Here is a 21,357-nt window from a genome sequence, read left to right as displayed (position 1 = left end):
TGTAAGTCTCATCATCAGCCGTATGGCGCCCACTGCTGGGCATAGGCCTGTAAGTCAATTATATTAGTGCGACAGGGTTCTAAAGTGGGACATTATATTGCTCATGACTCATACATAACTGTAGGCAGTGAGGTTGAGTGTACGCATGACGTCATTATTTCGCATTATGTTCGCAGTATGAATTTTATATGCTCGACTTCAGTGAGTAAAGTCCCCAAGTCGCGCGCGGTCGTAAATGACAACTTGAAATATTAAAATCTCAGCTGATGAGTTGAGTTTTGTTGTCGTGAGCTTTATGGCTAGAGTAGACGGATCATCAAGATCGTATATTACGACTTTCGGGCATCGATATTTTTCAGTAGGTACCGTCCCTAATAAGCTGTACTTATTGGAAATTATACGATTAAAAATGCTAACTGCAGTTTGCACACTGATTCATTCAATTGTAAATAGTACGCAAACCGGATAACACGTTGCGATTTTTTAGTTTATAAATATATTCGCGAATATATTTATAGACCTATTGCATTTCTTCATAACGTTTAAAGGGCCATTGAACTTAAGCGATAACAATTTAGAAAGATAATTTGGATAATTTGCAAGATTAATTGTAATTTCGATATGATTGGGGGTCCGTCGAGTAGTGTAAATAAAACGTATTAAAAAAAAATAAGTACAAGAGAAACAAACGAAAGAGAAGTGTTATAAAGAGTGTTTTTTATTTGTAAAATGGAAGCGAGTCAAAGTCATCTGTACCCAAACATCGATATAAGTGTATGGACGAGATCTTGTGTGCAGGAGATCAAAACACCAATAGAAGGAAAGGTCACGGGTAAGCATTGTATGTAGCTTACTACTGGTGTATAGAAAATTACAGTTTTTCCCACTGGTCAGATTGATGGTCAGACTAATCTGACCAACGGGAAGTTTTGTTCCCGTTCGTTAGATCTGCTCTGATGAAGAAATGTTAATATTAAATAGGTTAAGCGTTCTTCCAACTGGTACCTATATTATTAGGTACAGAAAAACCATATTAGGTCATACACATTTATATCGACTTCCAACATTCATTATACACTTACATTTGTTCCGATTATCTACCAATTATCAGTATTTATTCAATACCACTAATGTAATTAAATATCTGTAGTTCAACGATGACCAACCCTTTTCGTTCCCGATCGTCAACTGTCTTCTTTTCTTCTTAAAAATGTCCGGCATTGTGTTTCTTTTTAAATGACTGGACCGTAGAGTTTTGGCCAAAGAGGTCTTTACTTCGTTCGGCGACAACAATTTTTTTCAGCATATCAAATTCATTAAAAACATCATAGAAGGAAAGCTAGAAGGAAAGAGAGGAAGGGGAAGACCAAGAAGAGCTTACATGGAACAGATTAAAGAAAAGGTTAACGTCGTGTCTTATAGGAAAGTCAAGGAATTGGCCTTTGATAGACTGGAATGGAAAATGCTACACCGACAAGAGCGTGGCTCTTAAATTGATGATGATGATATCAAATTGCATAAGTACCTATAGATAATATGAGTTATCGTAATTTGTTTTATTTCAGGAATCATACCTCTGTGGCTGCGAGGGTCTTTGCTTCGTAATGGTCCTGGGTCCACGTCTGTTGGTCCCACCAAGTTTAACCACTTGTTTGACTGCTCCGCGCTATTGCACAGGTACCTTGTTACCCGACTGTCAAGAAGGGTTATGTGTTTCACGTGTATCTATGTGTACGGATTGCGACAAGTCTTGTGTCCTAACGTGGAATGAGTATAGAATGGTTTATGTTGTCGTCTTCACCATGACAAGTGTTGTAAGAATAAATAAGCATTTTAACGAAATTAAAATACATAATAACGGGTTCTTACCGCGTTTGAAATAGGGATATGAGACTCCCGATATTTCCTATTTCAAACGCGGTAAGGATCCGTTATTATGTGTTTTAATTATGATAATAACCGCGTAAACTTAAAACAATGCTTTTAACGAAATTATATCCTACCTACTTCATTATATTATGTTTTTTTTTAGAATGCCTAGGGCCCTATGCCAGGGTTTTCTTGCAACTACTTTTCCTTGGCTATACATACAGGTTCTGAGACGCTGCAGTAGTTTTATGCTGATGAAAAGTTTGACAAATCGTTTATTTTTATAAATAAATATATGTATATATTATTTTTATTTTATTATAGACAAAAGATTCGAAGTGTAACTAAGTATATTACCCACAGAAAAAGATATTGAGTTTAAGAATTTACATTCGCAATTGGATTAGCTAGCAAGCAAATCAAAACGAACAACTTGTGTGTGTTATTATTATGATATGTGCATGATAAACTATATTTAATTATGAATAAATAATTATTATGATAACCCCAGTGATAGTGGAGTCAATGAAGAGTTTCACTTCTAATTTTCCAGGAACAGGTCCGGTTATATTTTTTTTTGTTCAAACAGCAATGGATTTAAAATATAAAAACTAGCACTCGCGGTTCGATTTGTTTTCTTCTTTTTTAACCGACTTCGAAATAGAAGGACGTTATCAATTTGACCCGTATATGTAATATTGTTGGAATTTCTGCATCGGATTACACCAATATAGTATAACTGATAATTAGAAAAATATATAAGTATTTCTTCCCGCGCGTCAACAGGAAAACTGATAAAACTGTTGTTGATTGTTATATTCTGAAAACACACTGTTATTTTTTCCTGATCTGTTTCTGAATATTGTGTTTTCTGTTCTCTGATGTTAACACACTTTCATTTGTTCTCTGAAAATTATATATTTTTTCGTAATCTATAACTATAACTTTTTTCCGGCCAGTGTTGTTATGTCACAAATAACCTACAAATCGATTACTCACTCGAGTAGAAATAAAATTGATATGATGCAATTTAATATTATTATGAATTCGAATATTTAAATTTGAGAACTTAGAATGAATAGGTATTTGCTAGGTAAGCGTGATCCACCCTAGACCACATCGTCACTTACCAGCAGGTGAGATCGTGTATTATTTAAAAATAATAATAATAAGTAAAGTAACCACAGTCTAGTGAAGGTTGTTAATTGCGCCGACTTCAGAAGTTAGATAGTAACATTTTATTCAACAAAATATTATTTCTTACTTTTTATTTGACAGATTTAGAAGTCGATTTATTTTTTATAATTATTAAAGATTAATAAAAGACAAAGTTAAAAATATTTATAATAATAAAAAATATATTAATAAAATACCTTTTAATGTTAATATAAAGATATTAATTTTTTGCTTTTATTTATTTATTATTATTTATTTATTCCATTATTTCGTTTTTATTTTTGCTTTTCTACCAGATTCGCGATCCAGGACGGGCGTGTGACTTATCAGTGCCAGTTCCTGCGCTCCAACACTTGGAAGAAAAACCGCGTTGCTAACAGGATCGTTGTCAATGAGTTCGCTACGTCGGCTGTCCCGGACCCATGCCACACCATCTTTGACAGGTAACGCATGGTATAAGTAGACCAGCGGGCTTAGCACCGTAAGCGTGCGACTCTTTCTCGCCTCGACATACTTCACCCGTCACTCTTTCACTGTACTGCACAGAAAGAGACAGATGATCTCTGTCGCGCCGAGAAAGAGTCGCGTGTTTACGGCGCTAAGCCCGCTGGTATGCTCAAAAGTGACAGCTAACATTTCAAGGTTAACCCAGCTGACGTCATCCCACCCTGCGTTGCCATTTCGTAAAAAATAAGTTACCCACGACCATTGTTTTCATATTTACTTTGCAATTTTGAACATTTAGTAAAAGAGTTACTTACAATTTTAAGTATTTTTATATGTGACAAGTAACAGTAGTTAAATACATTAGTCAGTAATTCACTTAATTTTTAATACAGTGGTAATATATACGTCATCAGAGGGCTATGTATGGTCCTCAGATCTTTGCCTGCCTTATATAAGGCGAATTTAAACAACAACAAGGGCTATCAATGGCGGCGTGTCATAGGATTGACCATACCTGGTTTTCTTATACCGTGAGGTAAATTTATCATAATATACCCCAATTGGGGTAGTCAGAGGTACATCCACCGCAAGATGACCTAAGTACCCACACCTCACCGAGCTTTCTATTAGACTAATGAAGTGGTGACCCGTAGCGCCGTTTATAGAAAGAAAGAAAGAAAGAAAGAAAGAAACATTTATTATTTAGGACACCACAGACACGGATTACATATATATACATTATAATGACATCACATCAGAAGTCAACGCACACACGAAATATTTTCTATACAGAAACATGGAAAACGAACACAGAAACTTATACCTAAATTAAAATGTGACGTCATGTCGGCTTACCCATGTGTAGTGGATGGTGTCCCGTATAAAAGGTCCTCACTCAGCTTATGCCGCGGCGTGAGCCGCGACGCTGGTATTCTGTGAGACCTGAGTAATGAGTGAAGTACGGACATCGCGCCACTATATGTACATATACTTACTTACTATTATAGGTTACTTAGATATTATCATAATATAATTACTACATAATACAATTACAAATAAAATAAAATATAGATGTAAATAAGTATAATATATATTAATTATATATTGTGCAAACTCATAAAGAAAAACAAGTAAAGACAATCGTGAGCAGGTTAATAAAATAAATATTTGAACGGATAAGATGTAGGGGTGTGTATGTGTGTGTGTGTGTTAGGCAATGGTCCCGCACCGGTCGGCCGCAGATCGACAGGGACAAAGCATCATTTTTTATGGCTGCAATGGTTGCATAGATAAGATTCAGTCGCCCGCCGTCCGCGTCGCCGAGCAGGCACTACACCAATTGCGCATTCGATGCAATCCAATACTATCAACGTCAATAAGACAGTGATTATCATTTATTTGTTTACTTCACAATTTGTTCATAATTGAAAAAGTAATAAAAATCGATAGATAAACGAATTGAGCTCAGCAATAATACATAGGTACATTGTGGTCAATGGATGCAGTGTAATGAAAACAGTGAAAAACCAAGACCGCGTGGTATCGTCGCATCCACGCCGCTAGTACGACTCCGCAAAACCTTCGTGTCTGATCCACTGAGGTAAGTAAGACATTAGTGTAATTTAATGTGAAATAATTTAAATATGCAAGAAATTTATATTGCTTAAATGACACTTTTTTGTAAATTCAAAAGATGTTTTTTAAAATGAGATTTAAAATTGTGTATCGTTTTCAGACTACGTAATGGAGGCGGCAGATCGTTCCAGCACTTGGACGCGGCGAACCTGAAACTCCCGCGGAAGGCAGTAGTACGGTGACGCGGTATTGCCAGTGAGTAATACGTCGAGCGAGTTTTGTACGACTTCACGTCACGTGACCACACCAATTTCTCAGCGAGATACGGCGGCGTATGATGTTTCACTACACCAAACAAGAGCGTTGCAAGATGTAGTTGTCTCCGTGCATTCATCTTCATAATATTGGCATTGTTTATAAATGGCGTGACGTGTGTGCGTGGTGGTATATTGAAGCAAAATCGTGCGCAGGCATTTTGAACTCTTTGTATGAGTTTTTGTGACCGGGTAAGGAGTCGCGGACCATATACTACATCCATATAGTTAAATTTCGACATAACGAGAGTGTCGCAAAGTTTGATGCGGGTCTCAGTATTAATATAGTTCCTGATTTGGTATAATGTCTTGAGACGATAAAAACAATTTGCTGCAGTGTTAACTATATATTTGTCGAACCTCAGTTCTTCGTCCATGAGAAGTCCCAAATTCCTAGCTTCCGTGACACGCTCCACGGCTTCCCCTCTAATGACCACATTAGCACCTTCATTAGATATTTTACTTACCTGTTGTTTAGAGCCCAATATCATGTATTTGGTTTTGCTTCCATTCAAAACCAATGAATTAGACTCTGACCACAAAGTGATCCTTTCTAGGTCATCGTTTAATTTGTCTATAGCGGAATGTGTATCGCCGGGTTTACATGATATATATAGTTGTATATCGTCAGCATATATATGATATTTGCAATGCTCAATATGAGTTACGACATCGGCACTATAGATGATAAATAACAGTGGGCCCAAGATGGAGCCCTGCGGAACACCACGAGTGACAGGCCTGGGAAGGGACACCATCGGTTCGCCATGATCATTCTGTATTTGGACGTATTGGTTACGATATTTAAAGTAACTGTCGAACCATTGAATGGCAGAAGCACCAAAACCATAATAATGTAGCTTTGCCAGTAATAGAGAAACATCTATGCAGTCAAATGCCCTAGAAAAGTCCAGCAGCGCCAATACTGTACCCTGCCCGTCATCTTGTGCGGCTAGAATGTCGTCCACCACATTCAGCAAAGCAGTGGTTGTACTATAAGATTTCCTGAAACCCGACTGTAGCTCTGGAAGCAAAGCATTTGCTTCTAAAAACAGTCTCATCTGCTTCGCCACGATCTTCTCTAAGATCTTTGAAATGCAAGGCAATATGCTAATAGGGCGCAAATCTTTTAGGGAGGAGGGACTGGAGTTCTTTGGCAGTGGTTTGACGATTGCACTCTGCCACAGTTTAGGAAACGTGCAGGTTTCGATCGATCTATTCACAATAGATGTTAGCACTGACGAGATTTCGGGTAGTGACATTATTATCATGTCTAAGGAAATACCGTCGACGCCAACGGCGCTTGAACGAAGCGACTGTAACTCCCTCAGTACGTCCCCCTCAGAGACCTTTCTCAGTATAAATGTGGAAGAGATCTTGCGTTGTTCCTTAAAAAAAATAAGATTTGAAACCGGCACCGATCCCCCATTAGGTACGTCTAGAAAGTGATTATTTATTGCTTCAGGATCCTTAAAAATACATGTAGGAAAATCAGGTTTGCATTTAATCCTAACGTTTTTTTTTATATGTGTCCAGAGTGTACGAGGGTCGTTATAGTTGGTATTAACGTAATTAATAACATAATTTTATAATGGACGAGCTAGCTATGTCAGTGTGCTTGCTTTCAGAATTGGTTTTTAAGTCTGTGCTTTAATCCAGTGCTCCGTATTTTTTTCCAGAATGTCGTCTTTCTTTAACATTGGAGAAACCATGACTGACAACGCAGTAGTGTCAGTCTACCCTTTTGGAGACCAAGTCTACGCGTTATCAGAAGTTCCGTTTATGCTTAGGTATTTTTTAATCTTCTTTTATACATATACGTACATACATAAACAAAGCAAACACTTTGCTTCCTCTACATTCATCAATCGTTTCATATACAGTCCGGTTGAGAGAAGATCAAAATCTTTTTTAAGGACATCCCCAATTTTGTCAATGTACGTCCTTCTAGGTCTTACTCTGCTTTATATACCGCTTTCGTAATCTTATTATCCTTCATCCGTTTTTCTTCTTCTATCGTGTGGGTTGTGAGGTGGAGTACCAACCTCATCAACCCTGGTGGTTACTATTGAGCCGCCAAAGGCGCCTCACATGGCTCATGTAACGACTACTTACTTACATCAGTAAGTAGGTAGTTACCGGGATAAACGCTGAACGTGCCTTCTGAAGCACAGATCATCTTACTTGACCACATAGTAATTTTTGTGATATTTCCCCACCGGAAATCGAACCCGGGACCTTCGGATCGCGAGACCAACGTGAGTAAAGTCTTCAAGTCGAAGACGTAAATTCAACACTCAACTTAAAATAGGTACGAAAATGCTTACGTGAGGCCGAGTCGGTTAGAGGAAGAGTGGAGTGAACATTTTAGAATACGGGTGTTAGTCTTTATATCAAAACTGGCGTGATTTTATTATGAACGTAAGCATTACCTATTTCAGAATTGACAGTGAAACATTGGAGACGTTGGAGCGAAAGAGTCTAATAGATAGTGTGGTCGTGAACCATACATCGCACCCTCATGTCATGCGGAATGGTAATTAGCTGATATTATAGTCGTGAGTTGCCTCTGGTCTAGCTTTAACCTATATTTGTTTCTGCTACTTTTTGGGGAAGGTATGTACGGTCACGAGTACTAAGTTAGTATACACTTTGATACCATGTCACATTAACTTTCTTGACAAATGGAACCGTAAGTCTCATAAATGTCAAATATGATAGTGCGACAGGGTTCTAAAGTGGGTACATGATATTATTCATGACAGTACATATATAAGAAAAAAACGCTTGCGCTTGGCAACTCACGTATATAATTTATCTGAGGTACTTAACTAGAATATACTGCTGAAAACAGAATACACCATAACAAATGCCTATGCATGTATAAGAATCAACTCACGCCCGTAATCCCTAATGGGGTGAGCAGAGCCACAACTACTTGGAAGGCAACTTGCAGCCACAGCTTGACGTTCGCGTCATTTGCTAGAGCGAGATAGAATCTGAGCACTGATGTATAATATGTTAGTATATTGGTTCTGAGTGACAGAAAAGGATAGAAATATAGGAAAGCGCGATGTGTTAATCGTTTTAAAACACATAGAGTCAGGAAAGTAATACAAGCGGGCCATGTAACGAACGTAAGGAGACCGTATTCGAAATTCCGCGCCCGGACCGCTTTGTCCCGGCTTTTTTTTTCTTTTCTTTTATTACTTTAAGCTTTTTCAGGTAACGTGGTGGCCCAGTTGGTAGAAAGCTTGCCTACTCTCACTTTTGCTCGCAGGTTCAAATCCACAGCACAGCCCTAAACCAATGATTACCGAATGTTTTCGAATTCATGTTTGGATCATAAATGATTATCACGTCCCAAAAAATGCATTTTCAGAGGTGTGTGACCTAACCTGTATTGGGCTGGTTTTCCCTTCGCGGGTTGGAAGATCGGACAGGCAATCGCTTCTGTAAAAACCGGACCTGTCAAATCTTCAGGTTAGGTAAACGGACCCTGTGAAAAACGGGTTAATGCTAGTGAGATGATGTTGACTAACCTGTTTCAGGTGACGTGTACAATGTCGGCGTGTCTACCAGAAAGGGGAGGATACGACATGTCGTTGTCAAGTTTCCCTTTGTGGAAAAAGGTGAGAAAATAAGAAAAAAAGCAAATATTTCGTTTCGTTATCTTATTTATATTTATTTATTTATTTCGTTTCTTATTTTATTTCGTTCTCTTCCTAGTCCGCTTTGGGCTTCCGCCGTGTGAGTGGGTTATATTATGTATAAAAAAAATAATCTTCTTCTTCTTCTATCGTGTGGGTTTTGAGGCGAATTACCAACCTCATCAACCCTGGTGTCAGGGCTACTATTGAGCCGCGTTTTTGAAAAAAATAATGATAAGCGCGGAATGAGGGAATTTTCACAAATCCTTTACGCATTAACTTATACTTAAGTATATTATAACTATTGTAAGAATTTTGCTACCAAACTATAGGGTATTTGACTGGGTCAAAGATAAATTATAAAATGCTAATCTAGAAATAAAAGTCCCTTATCACCATAAGGTTCATCATATCCATCTTAGGACTTCGTATCAACAGTGGCTGCAAGTTGTCTTTGATTACTTGTGGCTCTGCCCACCCCATTTGGGATTACGGGCGTGAGTTTATGTATGTATGTATGTGTGTAGAAATAAAAGTCAGCAATAATCAATCTCATTTTACTATACGTCTTATTTTCGAATTGTGTAGTTTCCAAGGTCAAAGATAAATTATGAAATTCTGATTTTTACTAAATAAAGACACATTCAAAGAGAACGAAAAACATTTTCCTTTTTCTATTTAAATTATTTGTGAATTTTAATAAAGAAAATGTAACAAAAATAATAAGTGCGACATTTTGTCACGTTTTTCTATGACGTCACAATTCCCATAGTAATTCCGTGTTTTGACGTTTAGTAAAAAGTAACTGATTTGACTTTTTGGTAACATATGATTATGAATTAACAACGAGTACGACGTTTGATCGTTTTTATTGATGACGTCAGCGGCCAGATTTGACGTTTCGTAAAAAGTAGGTTCGTGTAATATTACACACGGTGCGGCTCGCCAGTTCTGTTGCTTGAACTTGGCTTGACAGGCTACCGCGTGTCTAGATCTCATTTAACTAAGTTGTCAAGCAGCCTATTATACAGGATCCCTTTCAGGCGACATGTTTGAAGGGGCTCAAATTGTCGGCAGCATGGCTCCCCGCTGGTCACTGAATCCAGCGTACATGCATTCTTTTGGTTAGTAATCGCACTTCCATACACTTTCATTACACAATATTCTCATTTTTCTCGATATACAGGGTGTTAGTGACATCGTAACGAAAACTATAAGGGATGATTCAGGTCACGATCCTGAGTTGATATCAAGTTGAATTTATTCGTCGCAAAAGTATGGAACTGAAAATCATTTAAAAAATCACTAAAATTTTCATGAATTTTCTGACAGGAAATTCCACTTGATATCAACTCAGAATCATGGCCTGAATCATCTACTAAAGTACGATGTCACTAATACCCATACATACCCGTGGAGTTACCTGTAAGTACTTGTACCTACATGGTGTAAGTGACATCATAACGAATACTGAGGGGGATGATTCGGCTCATGATTTCAAGTGGAATTTTACATCGCAAAAGTATAGAATTGAAAACAATTAAAAAAAAAACACAAAAAACATTGACTTTTGCGACGAAAAATTCCACTTGATATTAACCCAGAATCATGGTTTGAATCATCCCCCTGAGTATTCGGTACGATGTCACTAACGTAGGCCGAAGACACTCAACGTAGGGGAAAAAACCTATAAGTTGATGAATTAATTAGTATTTTATTAATATGATAATGATGCCGATGATTAATGGAACAATACGAAATATTTCAGGGATCACTGAGAATTACTTTGTGATAGTAGAGCAGCCACTGTCGATATCTTTGGGCAAGTTTGTCTGCAACCAGTTTACGAATAACCCTATAGTTTCCTGCCTCAATTGGAATCCTGAATATGATGTAAGTAATAACCACCACGAGGAGAAAACAAATTCCAATGAAAAAGATCATCATCATCAATTTAGGAGCTACGCTCTTGTCGATGTAGCATTTTCCATTCCAGTCTATCAAAGGCCAATTCTTTGACTTCCCTATAAGACACGACGTAAACCTTTTCTTTAATCTGTTCCATGTAAGCTCTTCTTGGTTTCCCCTTCCTTTCTTTTCTTCTAGCTTTCCTTCTATAATGTTTTTAATAAATTCGTCGTGTCTTATTAGGTGTCCAATCATCTTGCCTCTTCTGTCCTCAATAATTAATTCTCAGTATTTGAAAAAGGTAGCATATCCACAATCAAATATCTTTATTTTCAGACTATTGTCCATAGATGTTAGTAACATACTTAATCCTAGTGTTAGTAGATAAATATTTATATATAAAAAGAAAATCACAAATAAGAGTCGCCTAGCTGGAGGAGGAATGTGTGCGTGTAGCCGCAACCATCGCGCCTTCAGTGGCGACACCCAGCAGTCCACCCACACACCCAGGATGCTGTTGGGCTTCCAAGCGACGCATCATTGAGACGCAAGGTTTCCTTACTATTGCAAAGAAACAATCCGTCTGCGTCTCAGCAAACATTGAAGATGCGCTTTTCTACTGGCTACTTCTATTGGCTACTGGCTTAAAATTACTACTAGTAAAGGAGCGTGGCGGTTTATTCACCATACTCTCCGGTTGATTGAAGGGAATCCTGAATCTACCAGTAGGACAAATAACTCTGTTTATGTTTTAATGTTATTCTTAACAATAATTTCCTTGTAACTGATGGATGCAGCGTAATGTGTAACGCTTGTCTAGTATTAAGTAATTACCAAGAACTTCGAGATGGAAATAATACAAGACTATCTGATAACCCGTTTGTTTTCAGACACACATAACCTTAATTAATAGAAAAACTGGCAAAGAAGAGAAGCGATACATCACAGAGACGTTGTTCTTCGTCCACATCATCAACTGTTTCGAAGAGGAAGGCTATCTTAATGTGGATCTTTGCGCGTATAAAGACGCTAAGATTATCGACGGCATGTACCTTGAAGCCTTGGAAGTGAGTGCATCAAATCTGGCGGCACGGTAGTATTCACAAGACGAGTCAAGCGCAAGGGCAGTACCAATTTCATGAAGCTTTTAGGCCCTCTTCATCATCACCATCAGCCCATTAACGTCCCCACTGCTGGGGCACGGGCCTTCCTTATGGATGGATAGGGAGATAGGGCCTTAAACCATCACGCGGGCCCAGTGCGGATTGATGGTTATTAACGGCTTAACGTGCCTTCCGAAGCACGGAGGAGCTCGAGATGAAAACTTTTTTTTTTGTGGTCACCCATCTTATGACCGGCCTTTGCGAAAGTTGCTTAACTTCAACAATCGAAGACCGAGTGCGTTTACCACTGCGCCACCGAGCTCCTCGGGCCCTCTTAACATGGGTGAAATATTAAGTATACTTTATTACAAAAATACGGAACATGGCGTAGACATCTCCCTGGCGTTATCCCGTGTTCACAGGTTTGGTTTTTTACAGAAGCAAATGCCTGTCTGACCTTCAAATCCGAAGGGAAAACCGGCCCCATTGCAGATTAGGTCACTTATCTCCGAAAACACATTTTTCGGGAATGAGGTTTTCCTTTCGATGTTTTCCGTCACCGCGCGCTGAGCACGTGATAATAATTTATGATCTCAATATGGATTCGAAAATCATTAGACTAAAGTAATCAGAGGGGGTGTGGTAAAGCAAGCTCGCATTTTTGGCTACGATTATTCCTTCCTCACATCATCATCACCAGCCCATTAACGTCCCCACTGCTGGGGCACGGGCCTTCCTTATGGATGGATAGGGAGATCGGGCCTTAAACCACCACGCGGGCCCAGTGCGGATTGAAACTAAATGATAAATAATTAAAAACCATTTCGAGGTAATAAATGTACGATAAGTCAGAAATCAGTTTCTTGCAAAGTAATAAATTGACTGGTTGTCCTTAAGACCTCCAGTATACATGTCGTTTCTGTAATAGACCAAAACACCTACAAAAACATAAATTTTATAATTACGACAACGAATGGTTCATAATTTCACCACTGTTTACAAATAATTCGCTGGGCTCAGTGACTGCACTTTTGCTCTTTCCAGAATATGCAAAGCAACCCAAACTACGCGGACTGGTTCCGCAGCCGTGCAAAGAGAATACAGCTACCTCTATTGTCTCCTAATCTGACGAGAGTGGCTGCGCGGCAAATTTCGGACGTCGGCTGCGAGATGCCCAGGATCAACTATAGCTTGTGTAATGGTGCGTAGTTATATAAGTACAGTCATGAGCAATATAATGTACCCACTTTAGGACTCTGTCGCACTAACATATTTAACATTTTAGTGAGACTTACAGTTCAATTTGTCAAAAAAGTTAATGTGACATGGTGCCAAAGTGTATACATATTAATGCTCGTGACCGTACAGTGGCGGCCCTCAAACTACAGGTTTTTTTTCGATTACTTTACGGGCACCGAAATATACCTAATTAAATCTTTTAAAAATGTCGTTTGCGGCCACCCATTAAATGTATGAGTTTTATATGGCCGCTAATAGGTCTGACTCACAGGGCAGGTGTGTCCAGTTACTCTCCTGTAGATCTGGGGCTGCCAGCTAGGGTGATCGGGACCTTGGTTGATTGCGGCACCACACCGCCGAAAAAAAAACAGCGCCCTAGGGCTGCCACTGTATACGTAGGTATTTGATATACCTAAGTAGAACATGCAACAGTGAGTGTGCTCAAGAGACCTTGGAGGCTTTAGGGGGTTAAAAAGGCCACATTGTAAATTCTGGAATAGAAAGGAATATTATAATATTCGTTTTATTCTTTTGTGCAACAAAATGTTATGTATTCATGTGTTATGTCTGATTGTTGAAATTTAGTTCTGTGCAATAAAGTATATTTGATTTGATTTGATTTGAATGTTTTGTGCTGTATTGTATTCTGGCAGAGGACGACAGAATTTTTGTAGAAAAATAAAAATTTCAGGCATTATGATATTATTTATTAGGGTATTTAACTCGGCCAAAGATAAATAATATTTTTTTTTAAAGTTATTTGACATATTTCCTAATTTAAATTACAAATTAAGTAACATCGTACGTAAGAAAATAGTACGTACTTAGTGTTATTCCTTATTCTATGGTAACATTTGAGTACCTACGTCGGTTGGGTACATTTATTGAGGACGTCGTCACTCGGAGACTATTTCGTGTCTGTTTGAGTAGATAAGTTGTACAATAGCCTATAATGTAAATTGTTCAAATCAAATCGAATACACTTTATTGCACGGAACTTCATTTTAACAATCAGACGTAGCACACGAATACAGTACAATTTGGGCGGCCTTATTGCTCTAGAGCAATTTCTTCCAGACAACCACTACCAGGAAATTTAAATTGTTGCAGGGAAGGCGTATCGGTATTTTTACGCTATAAGTTCTGATGTGGACTCCGAACGTCCCGGATCGGTGAGTAATTATCAGCCACAGATCTTCAAAAACCTGTAGTGGAGCAGCGAGGTGGAGTATGCTCCATACCCCCTCCGGTTGATTGAGGGGAAGCCTGTGCCCAGCAGTGGATTGTATACAGGCTGTTATGTTAATCATCATTATTTTTATACATCAGCTAGGAATAATGATAATAATCTATTTATGCTGATGGATGTTTGCAGCTGATCAAGGTTGACACGTGGAATGGGCAGGTGACCAGCTGGGCGGAGGACCATAGTTTCTGCAGCGAACCTGTATTTGTACCAGCGCCTGATGCTGAGGTACCGATCTTCACTTACGTAACATAACCAGCATAATTTTTAATTCAGTACCAAAAAATACGAAGCATAAGCTCACGGCTACTCCCAATTGGAGTAGTCAGAGGTACACCCATCGCAACTCCAACTAAAGGTAGTATTAATAAACAAATCTCAGCTTCGAGACTGCCCTCAAGATCATGTCAATGTGACAGTTCTTATATAAAAACAGGGACTTGAGCGTGATCGTGAGGGCAGTCTCAGCTGAGATTAGTTTATTAATACTACACTAAGTGTTGGAATGCAATCTCCACCTTCAGGGGGAATGGATGAGACCTGTTAATGACTTTACAACATTGACAGCCAACAGACAGCTATTCAAAATATTCCGTTTTGTTCTCACTCTCGATATAAGCGCGGTGCTTCATCTTCTATCGTGTGGGTTGAGAGGTGGATTACCAACCTCATCAACCCTGGTGTCGGGGTTACTATTGAGCCGCTAAAGGCCTCTGACATGACTTATGGACCAACTGGTGTTCCGAAGCACGGATCATCTTACTTTCGGACAATCAGGTGATCAGCCTGTCTTGGCACGTTAAGCCATTGTTGATCCCAGCTGTAAAATATTAGCCGTAAAATACACCTCCGTCAACCCGTAGTGGAGCAGCGTAGTTAAGTATGCTCTATACCCCTTCCGGTTAATTGAGGGGAGGCCTGTGTCCAGCAGTGGAACGTATAAAGGCTGTTATTGTTATAAATGTTTATGATATCTACCTACAATCACAATGGAGGTATGAAAGGTCAGTCCTACAATAATTGCAACTATTCGTAGCCAGATTGCACGCTATTTAAAGTGATTGCACGGCTTGAACGGATCATTTTCCTAATTTTCTTTGAAGCTCAAGCCAAGTTGTTTTTATTTGCTATTACGAGACAATTACAGTAATAAAGTTAAATACTGTACGTGCGCAAGACGTGCGTAGGTATACTGGTCACCAGCTTGTAAACAGAAGCCACCTCCTAGAACTACAGTCTATTATAAACATTGGTGCTAATTCCTGTAAATACCATCTAATTTTATTTTAAGTTATATCTGTCATTTTCTTATCCGCCGAAAAGGAAAGGGACGGGTAATCGACAAGCATAAAATTTATGGAACACACGTCAAATTTAAGCACAAATCTAAACCAACCGTCTAAAAATTTTACATCCGTCAATAACCCGACACAGTTAAGTAGACAGCACGTCACACGGATTGCATACCAGCGACGCGGCGACGTACCTTTTGAATCGCACGGGATATTCATTCATTTACTCATTCTTCCTAAAATTAAGAGCTGTGAATCATCTGTCCCTTTCCTTTTCGATGGATATGAAAATGACGGATATAACTTAAAATAAAATTAGGCGGTGTCTGCAGGAATCGGGGCCATTGTCATTCTATGTGTGTGAGAACATATTGCCATTCCGTCCCATATTAAAGAGCTACCCCATCTAAAGTTTCGATCCCAACTCAAAAACTGGTTAAAGGGAAAGCAGTTTTATAGCTTAAGTGAATTTTTCAGTTTATAAATAGGTATTTTTTCTTTTCTTCTTTTTCTTATATAGATAACTATTTTTGTAGCTATTTTTCAGTACTTTATGTAATTATTATTGTATGTCGCAACATGACTAAATGTAATGAGCGCTATAAGCTTCACTTCCATCGATATACCTATCACATTTATGACAATAAATTTACATTTCATTTCATTTCACCTTATTAAAAAACAAAGACTAAAAATAAACTAGGTTTAAGTACCCCGCGTCACTAAAATAGTCTACGAATTTTAATGAAACTAGCGACAGTTTTTAAGTTTAAGTATATAATATTATACATTATATAATATAATAAGGAAGTGACGTTTGTTGACTGAGTTTTGACGAAGCTTGTGCGGATTTTATTGTATGATTTCAATATGCTTTCACTTTTTTAAAATAATGAATGTTGGTACTGACGAAGCCTGTGGTGGATTTACATTCTGTGTTTTTTAGTATTATTTGATTAAAATATCTTTATTAAAAAAGAAAGTTGATCTTGATTTGTTTAACACCAGTTTTGCAGCAGCGAGGAGATTCAGTCAAAGGTTTTTTGACACCTAATCTTCTTTTTGCTTCCTCTCTTCTAACTCTAATTTCCCTGTGCACAACTCTCTGATATCGTATTAACTGGTTTAGGGTTATCAGTGGAAACCTGTAATTAGTTTTCAACTGTTGTTGTCTACTTTCTGTATTTTATTACTGTTGGTTGCAAAATCAGCCAATAAGGACCACTCTGCCAGGCAGCCTCGGATCTACAGGGGAGTAACTGGATTGGGCACACCTGCCCTGTTAATTGGACCTTTTAGCGGCCACATAAAACTCATACATTTAATGGGTAAAACTCATTCATAATTAATTGAGTTTGGTATGTCCGTGGCTCACGTTCGTTAGGTCTCCCAGCGCCGCGGCCCGTGCTAAGCACGTGTCACGGTATTATGCTGAGGGAGATACTTTTTTTTTATTTTGGGCGGCTCCATTGTGTATTTAATGTCTGTAATTATTTGTCTTTTGTCTTTGTTTTTTTTTTTTAATTTCTGTAAGTAATTTAAGTTTGTAAATGTGGCGTCCAATATGGAAATAAATATTTTCTTTCTTTCTTATTCATAAACGTCATTTTTAAAAGATTTAATGCTATATTTCGGTGACCGTAAACTAATCTGAAAAAACTATATTTTGAGGGGCGCCATGTCTTGCGCCACCTAAATATTTTGCTAGGGTCGTCACTCATTGAAAATAATATACTTTTTATTCTTTTTTCTAGGATGAAGATGCCGGTGTGTTGCTGAGTGCTATCCTCTGGAACCACGAGGATACCCGGGTGACATTGATAGTGTTAGATGGTCAAACTATGGTGGAGTTGGCCCGCGTGGACTTCCACACTCCATCGCCCGTGCCCAAGGATTTACATGGATGGTTTATATCGGAGAACGTTTAAAATAACTGATTCATATAATATACTTATTACAATACAATAAAAAATTACTGCACAATCACACAAGCAAAGGACATCATACGAGTAGGACAGAAGACGTACAATAGGCGTCTTTACTGCTAAACAGCAATTTCTTCCAGGCAACCTTAGGATGAATGAAACTGTAATTAGAAATAATACGGGACGGTGTATATAATAAGATAAACAAACAAGATAATAAGATAATATATATATATATATATATATATATATATATATATATATATATATATATATATATATATATATATATATATATATATATATATATATGTATATATATATATATATATATATATATATATACCCCTATATATGAATATTATAATGGTAAATAAATATAATAATATCAATATGAAATATAATGGTTGCGTTTGTTATAATGGTTAAACCTAGTTGAGACGCTGGTGGGCAGCGGAGAGTTGCCGTTCTATGTATACGTGTAGTATTATTCCTTATTCTATGACATAACTGTAAAACTACTATGCCGATTTTTAAAAAATTGATACTTGATCCATGTACGATACATAAAATCGCACATTTAGCAGTTTACGTCAGTCGGCCGAATCTAGGTCATCATCGCGTGTAGTTTGTCATTTAATTCGTATAAATAAATCAGAGTCATCTCTCTATCAGAACTTTCATTTAAAGCTGTACAAACCGTACAATCCAGAAGAAAAAGAATTAAAAAGGGATGACCTGTTTGCGCTGACACTAATCAAGAGCTGCTATAGGACATCAACCTAGGTACTAATGTCGACATTGAGGCTAGACCTACGTGCTATGCTATTTTGCAATCGTTTTTAGTGTAGGGCAAATTACTTTTGCAAATTATGAAAATTAGTACTGGTGTTGTCGACGTTTTGTCGATGTTCTTATTTATGTTTGAATCGATATCGACAGAAAAAAATGTTAAAATCAACAAGAAGTCACGTTAAATAAAACCTGCAATTGGTGCTGTACTAGATTCATGATAAATTATAAACTTCTGATTACTAAATAACCGCAGATCTAAAACTAACAAAAAAAAATTATTTTTTCTGTTTAACTTATTTATGAATTCTAATAAAAAAAAAACGTAATAAGACATAATAGTGACGACGACGTCACACTGTGCTTTTTCGTTGTTTTTTTTGTGTTAAAAAAAAAAGAACAGATAAATATACCGGCGCCTCTGGATTATACCAACATCAGTGAATTATGAAATGATGTATCCAGCTGTTTCCGGTAGAAAACACATTGCGTTTTTTTAACATCGTATTATGTAAAAATATTTTGTTTTAAGTTTACGCGGTTATTATCATAATTAAAGCACATAATAACGGGTTCTTACCGCGTTTAAAATGGGGATATGAGACTCCCAGGGAGTCCGCTTATTATGTGATTTAATTATGTAAAAATATTGTTTGTAGACAAAAGTGAAGAATACGATTTCGTTATCATTGTGTGTTTTGACGTTAAAAAAAAGTGACTGATTTGACTAGTTGGAAACTAGCCTATACTATCGATAAAATTTCAAATTACAAACAACACTAATAGTTCATTCATGTCAATTAAATACAAGGTTTTTACGTAATACATACATACATAACATACATAAACTCACGCCCGTAATCCCTATTGGGGTGGGCAGAGCCACAAGTAATCAAAGACGACTTGCAGCCACTGTTGATACGATGTTTTTACGTAATGTCTATAGATAAGTAGTTACTATTTATTTGCAAAATATTATCATTAGTGAATATTTAATTGCGGCTATTAGCACGTTAATTACTGTTTAAATACCAACCAACATTTCAACAATATTATTTATTTATTAACTACTAACTTAAAAGCATAGAAGAATAAAACTGAGTATCAAAACGAACAAAGTCACTAATTTAAGTTAACGCTCTTGTCGGTGTAGCATTCTCCATTCTTGTCTATCAAAGACCAATTCCATCACTTCTTTATAAGACACGACGTTCGTCCTCTCTTTAATCTGTTCCATGTAAGCTCTTCTTGGCCTAGTAGCTTCCCTTCTATGTTTTTAATAAATTCGTCGTGTCTTATTGTGTCCAATCATCTTGCCTCTTCTGACCTCAATAACAAAACAAAACGGTAACTCCTGAATGATTCTGAGTTGATATCAAGTTGAATTTTCCGTTCACAAATAGAACTGAAAATAATTAAAAATGCATTAAAATTTTCGTGAATTTTCTGACAAGAAATTCCACGTAATATCAACTTAGAATCGTGGTCTGAATCATCCCTGTCAGTAAGTATTTGTTACGATGTCACTAACACCCATACGCACTTGTATAGAAATGACTGCAAAATGGGGGCGTTCTCACTTAGCGTAACGAATTCTTTGAGCCTCTAGGATTTAGATGATAGTATGAAGTTGCAACTCCAAACAGTATCCCCTGATTTTCTTATAATTTGATTATTTCTCGGCAAGTCTTAAAGACGTATTTTTACCCTCCACGTGGACATGGTAGCGGGCGTATGTACGTACTACATGACCTTATTTCGTCAACCGGTTTTAAAATACCTAACCTGCTGTCTACTCTAAAATCTGACCATATGATCTGTTAACATAAAATAAACTTTGGTAATTTTAGGTTTGTCTGTACTTATATCAAAATATTTCATATTAATTATCAATTTCCGTATTTACGGACAACAATGGATCCATAATAGGATACAATGTATGGTTTTAAATAATAACACTATTATTAAAACTCTAATTTGAATTATTAATAAATTATTTAATCGTGCAGGGTGATATCGTTTTATTTTAGACGAAAGACTTAAAAATTACGAAGTTAACATACATAATATACAGGGTGTTAGTGACATCGTAACGAAAACTTTGAGGGATGATTCAGGCCATGATTCTGAGTTGATATCAAGTGGAATTTTCCGTCGCAAAAGTATGGAACAGAAAATAATTTAAATCAGCTCTAAAATTTTCATGACTTCTCCGACAGGAAATTCCACTTGATATTGACTCAGAATCATGGTCTGAATCATCCCCTTCAGTATTCGTTACAGTGTCACTAACACCCATACCTACTTGTATGGCTACTGTATGTACTTGTGTGGGGTGTAAGTGACATCGTAACGAATACTGAGAGGGATGATTCAGCTGATTATTCTGAGTTAATATCAAGTGGAATTTACCATCGCAAAAGTATAAAATTGAAAATAATTTTAAAAAACTAAAAAAATAACATGAATTTTGCGAGGGAAAATTCCACTTGATATTAACTCAGAATCATGGTCTGAATCATCCCTCTGAGTATTCGTTACGATGTCACTAACACCCTGTATATTTTTTTATTAGTCACATACACTATTATTTTAAAAATAAGAAACTGGATCTCACGGATACTGCTGTATTTTTGGGAATTACTTTGGACGCTAAGCTTCAATGGAGTCCTCATATTGATAAGTTGTCCAAAAGGCTCAGCTCAGCAGCACTCGCGGTCAAAAAAATTTGTTTAATAACCGATGTAGAAACCGCGCGATTAGTTTATTTTGCCTACTTCCACAGCCTAATGTCGTACGGCATCTTGCTGTGGGGTCATGC

General features: G+C 37.3%; 1 protein-coding gene and 1 long non-coding RNA gene across 2 annotated transcripts; both read left to right on the top strand.

Moving 5' to 3' along the window:
• Window positions 1–626: 626 nt before the first annotated feature.
• On the top strand, window positions 627–17,773 carry LOC126368184 (carotenoid isomerooxygenase-like). The gene is made up of 13 exons (XM_050012076.1): window positions 627–832; window positions 1,566–1,677; window positions 3,342–3,488; window positions 7,061–7,171; window positions 7,823–7,917; window positions 8,933–9,013; window positions 10,075–10,155; window positions 10,800–10,924; window positions 11,830–12,006; window positions 13,087–13,243; window positions 14,392–14,453; window positions 14,657–14,755; window positions 17,574–17,773. The coding sequence occupies exons 1-13, from the start codon at window positions 730–732 to the stop codon at window positions 17,745–17,747; spliced, it is 1,524 nt and encodes a 507-aa protein (XP_049868033.1). The 5' UTR covers window positions 627–729; the 3' UTR covers window positions 17,748–17,773.
• On the top strand, window positions 4,742–5,708 carry LOC126368242 (uncharacterized). The gene is made up of 2 exons (XR_007566563.1): window positions 4,742–5,092; window positions 5,228–5,708. It is a non-coding gene; the product is annotated as an uncharacterized LOC126368242 (long non-coding RNA).
• Window positions 17,774–21,357: the final 3,584 nt, after the last annotated feature.

The sequence above is a fragment of the Pectinophora gossypiella genome, chromosome 7 (assembly GCF_024362695.1).
Source record: "Pectinophora gossypiella chromosome 7, ilPecGoss1.1, whole genome shotgun sequence".
In the NCBI taxonomy this organism is placed as follows: domain Eukaryota; kingdom Metazoa; phylum Arthropoda; class Insecta; order Lepidoptera; family Gelechiidae; genus Pectinophora; species Pectinophora gossypiella.
The sequence above is the reverse complement of the archived record's forward strand: the minus strand, read 5'-3'. Positions and strand labels throughout refer to the sequence as shown.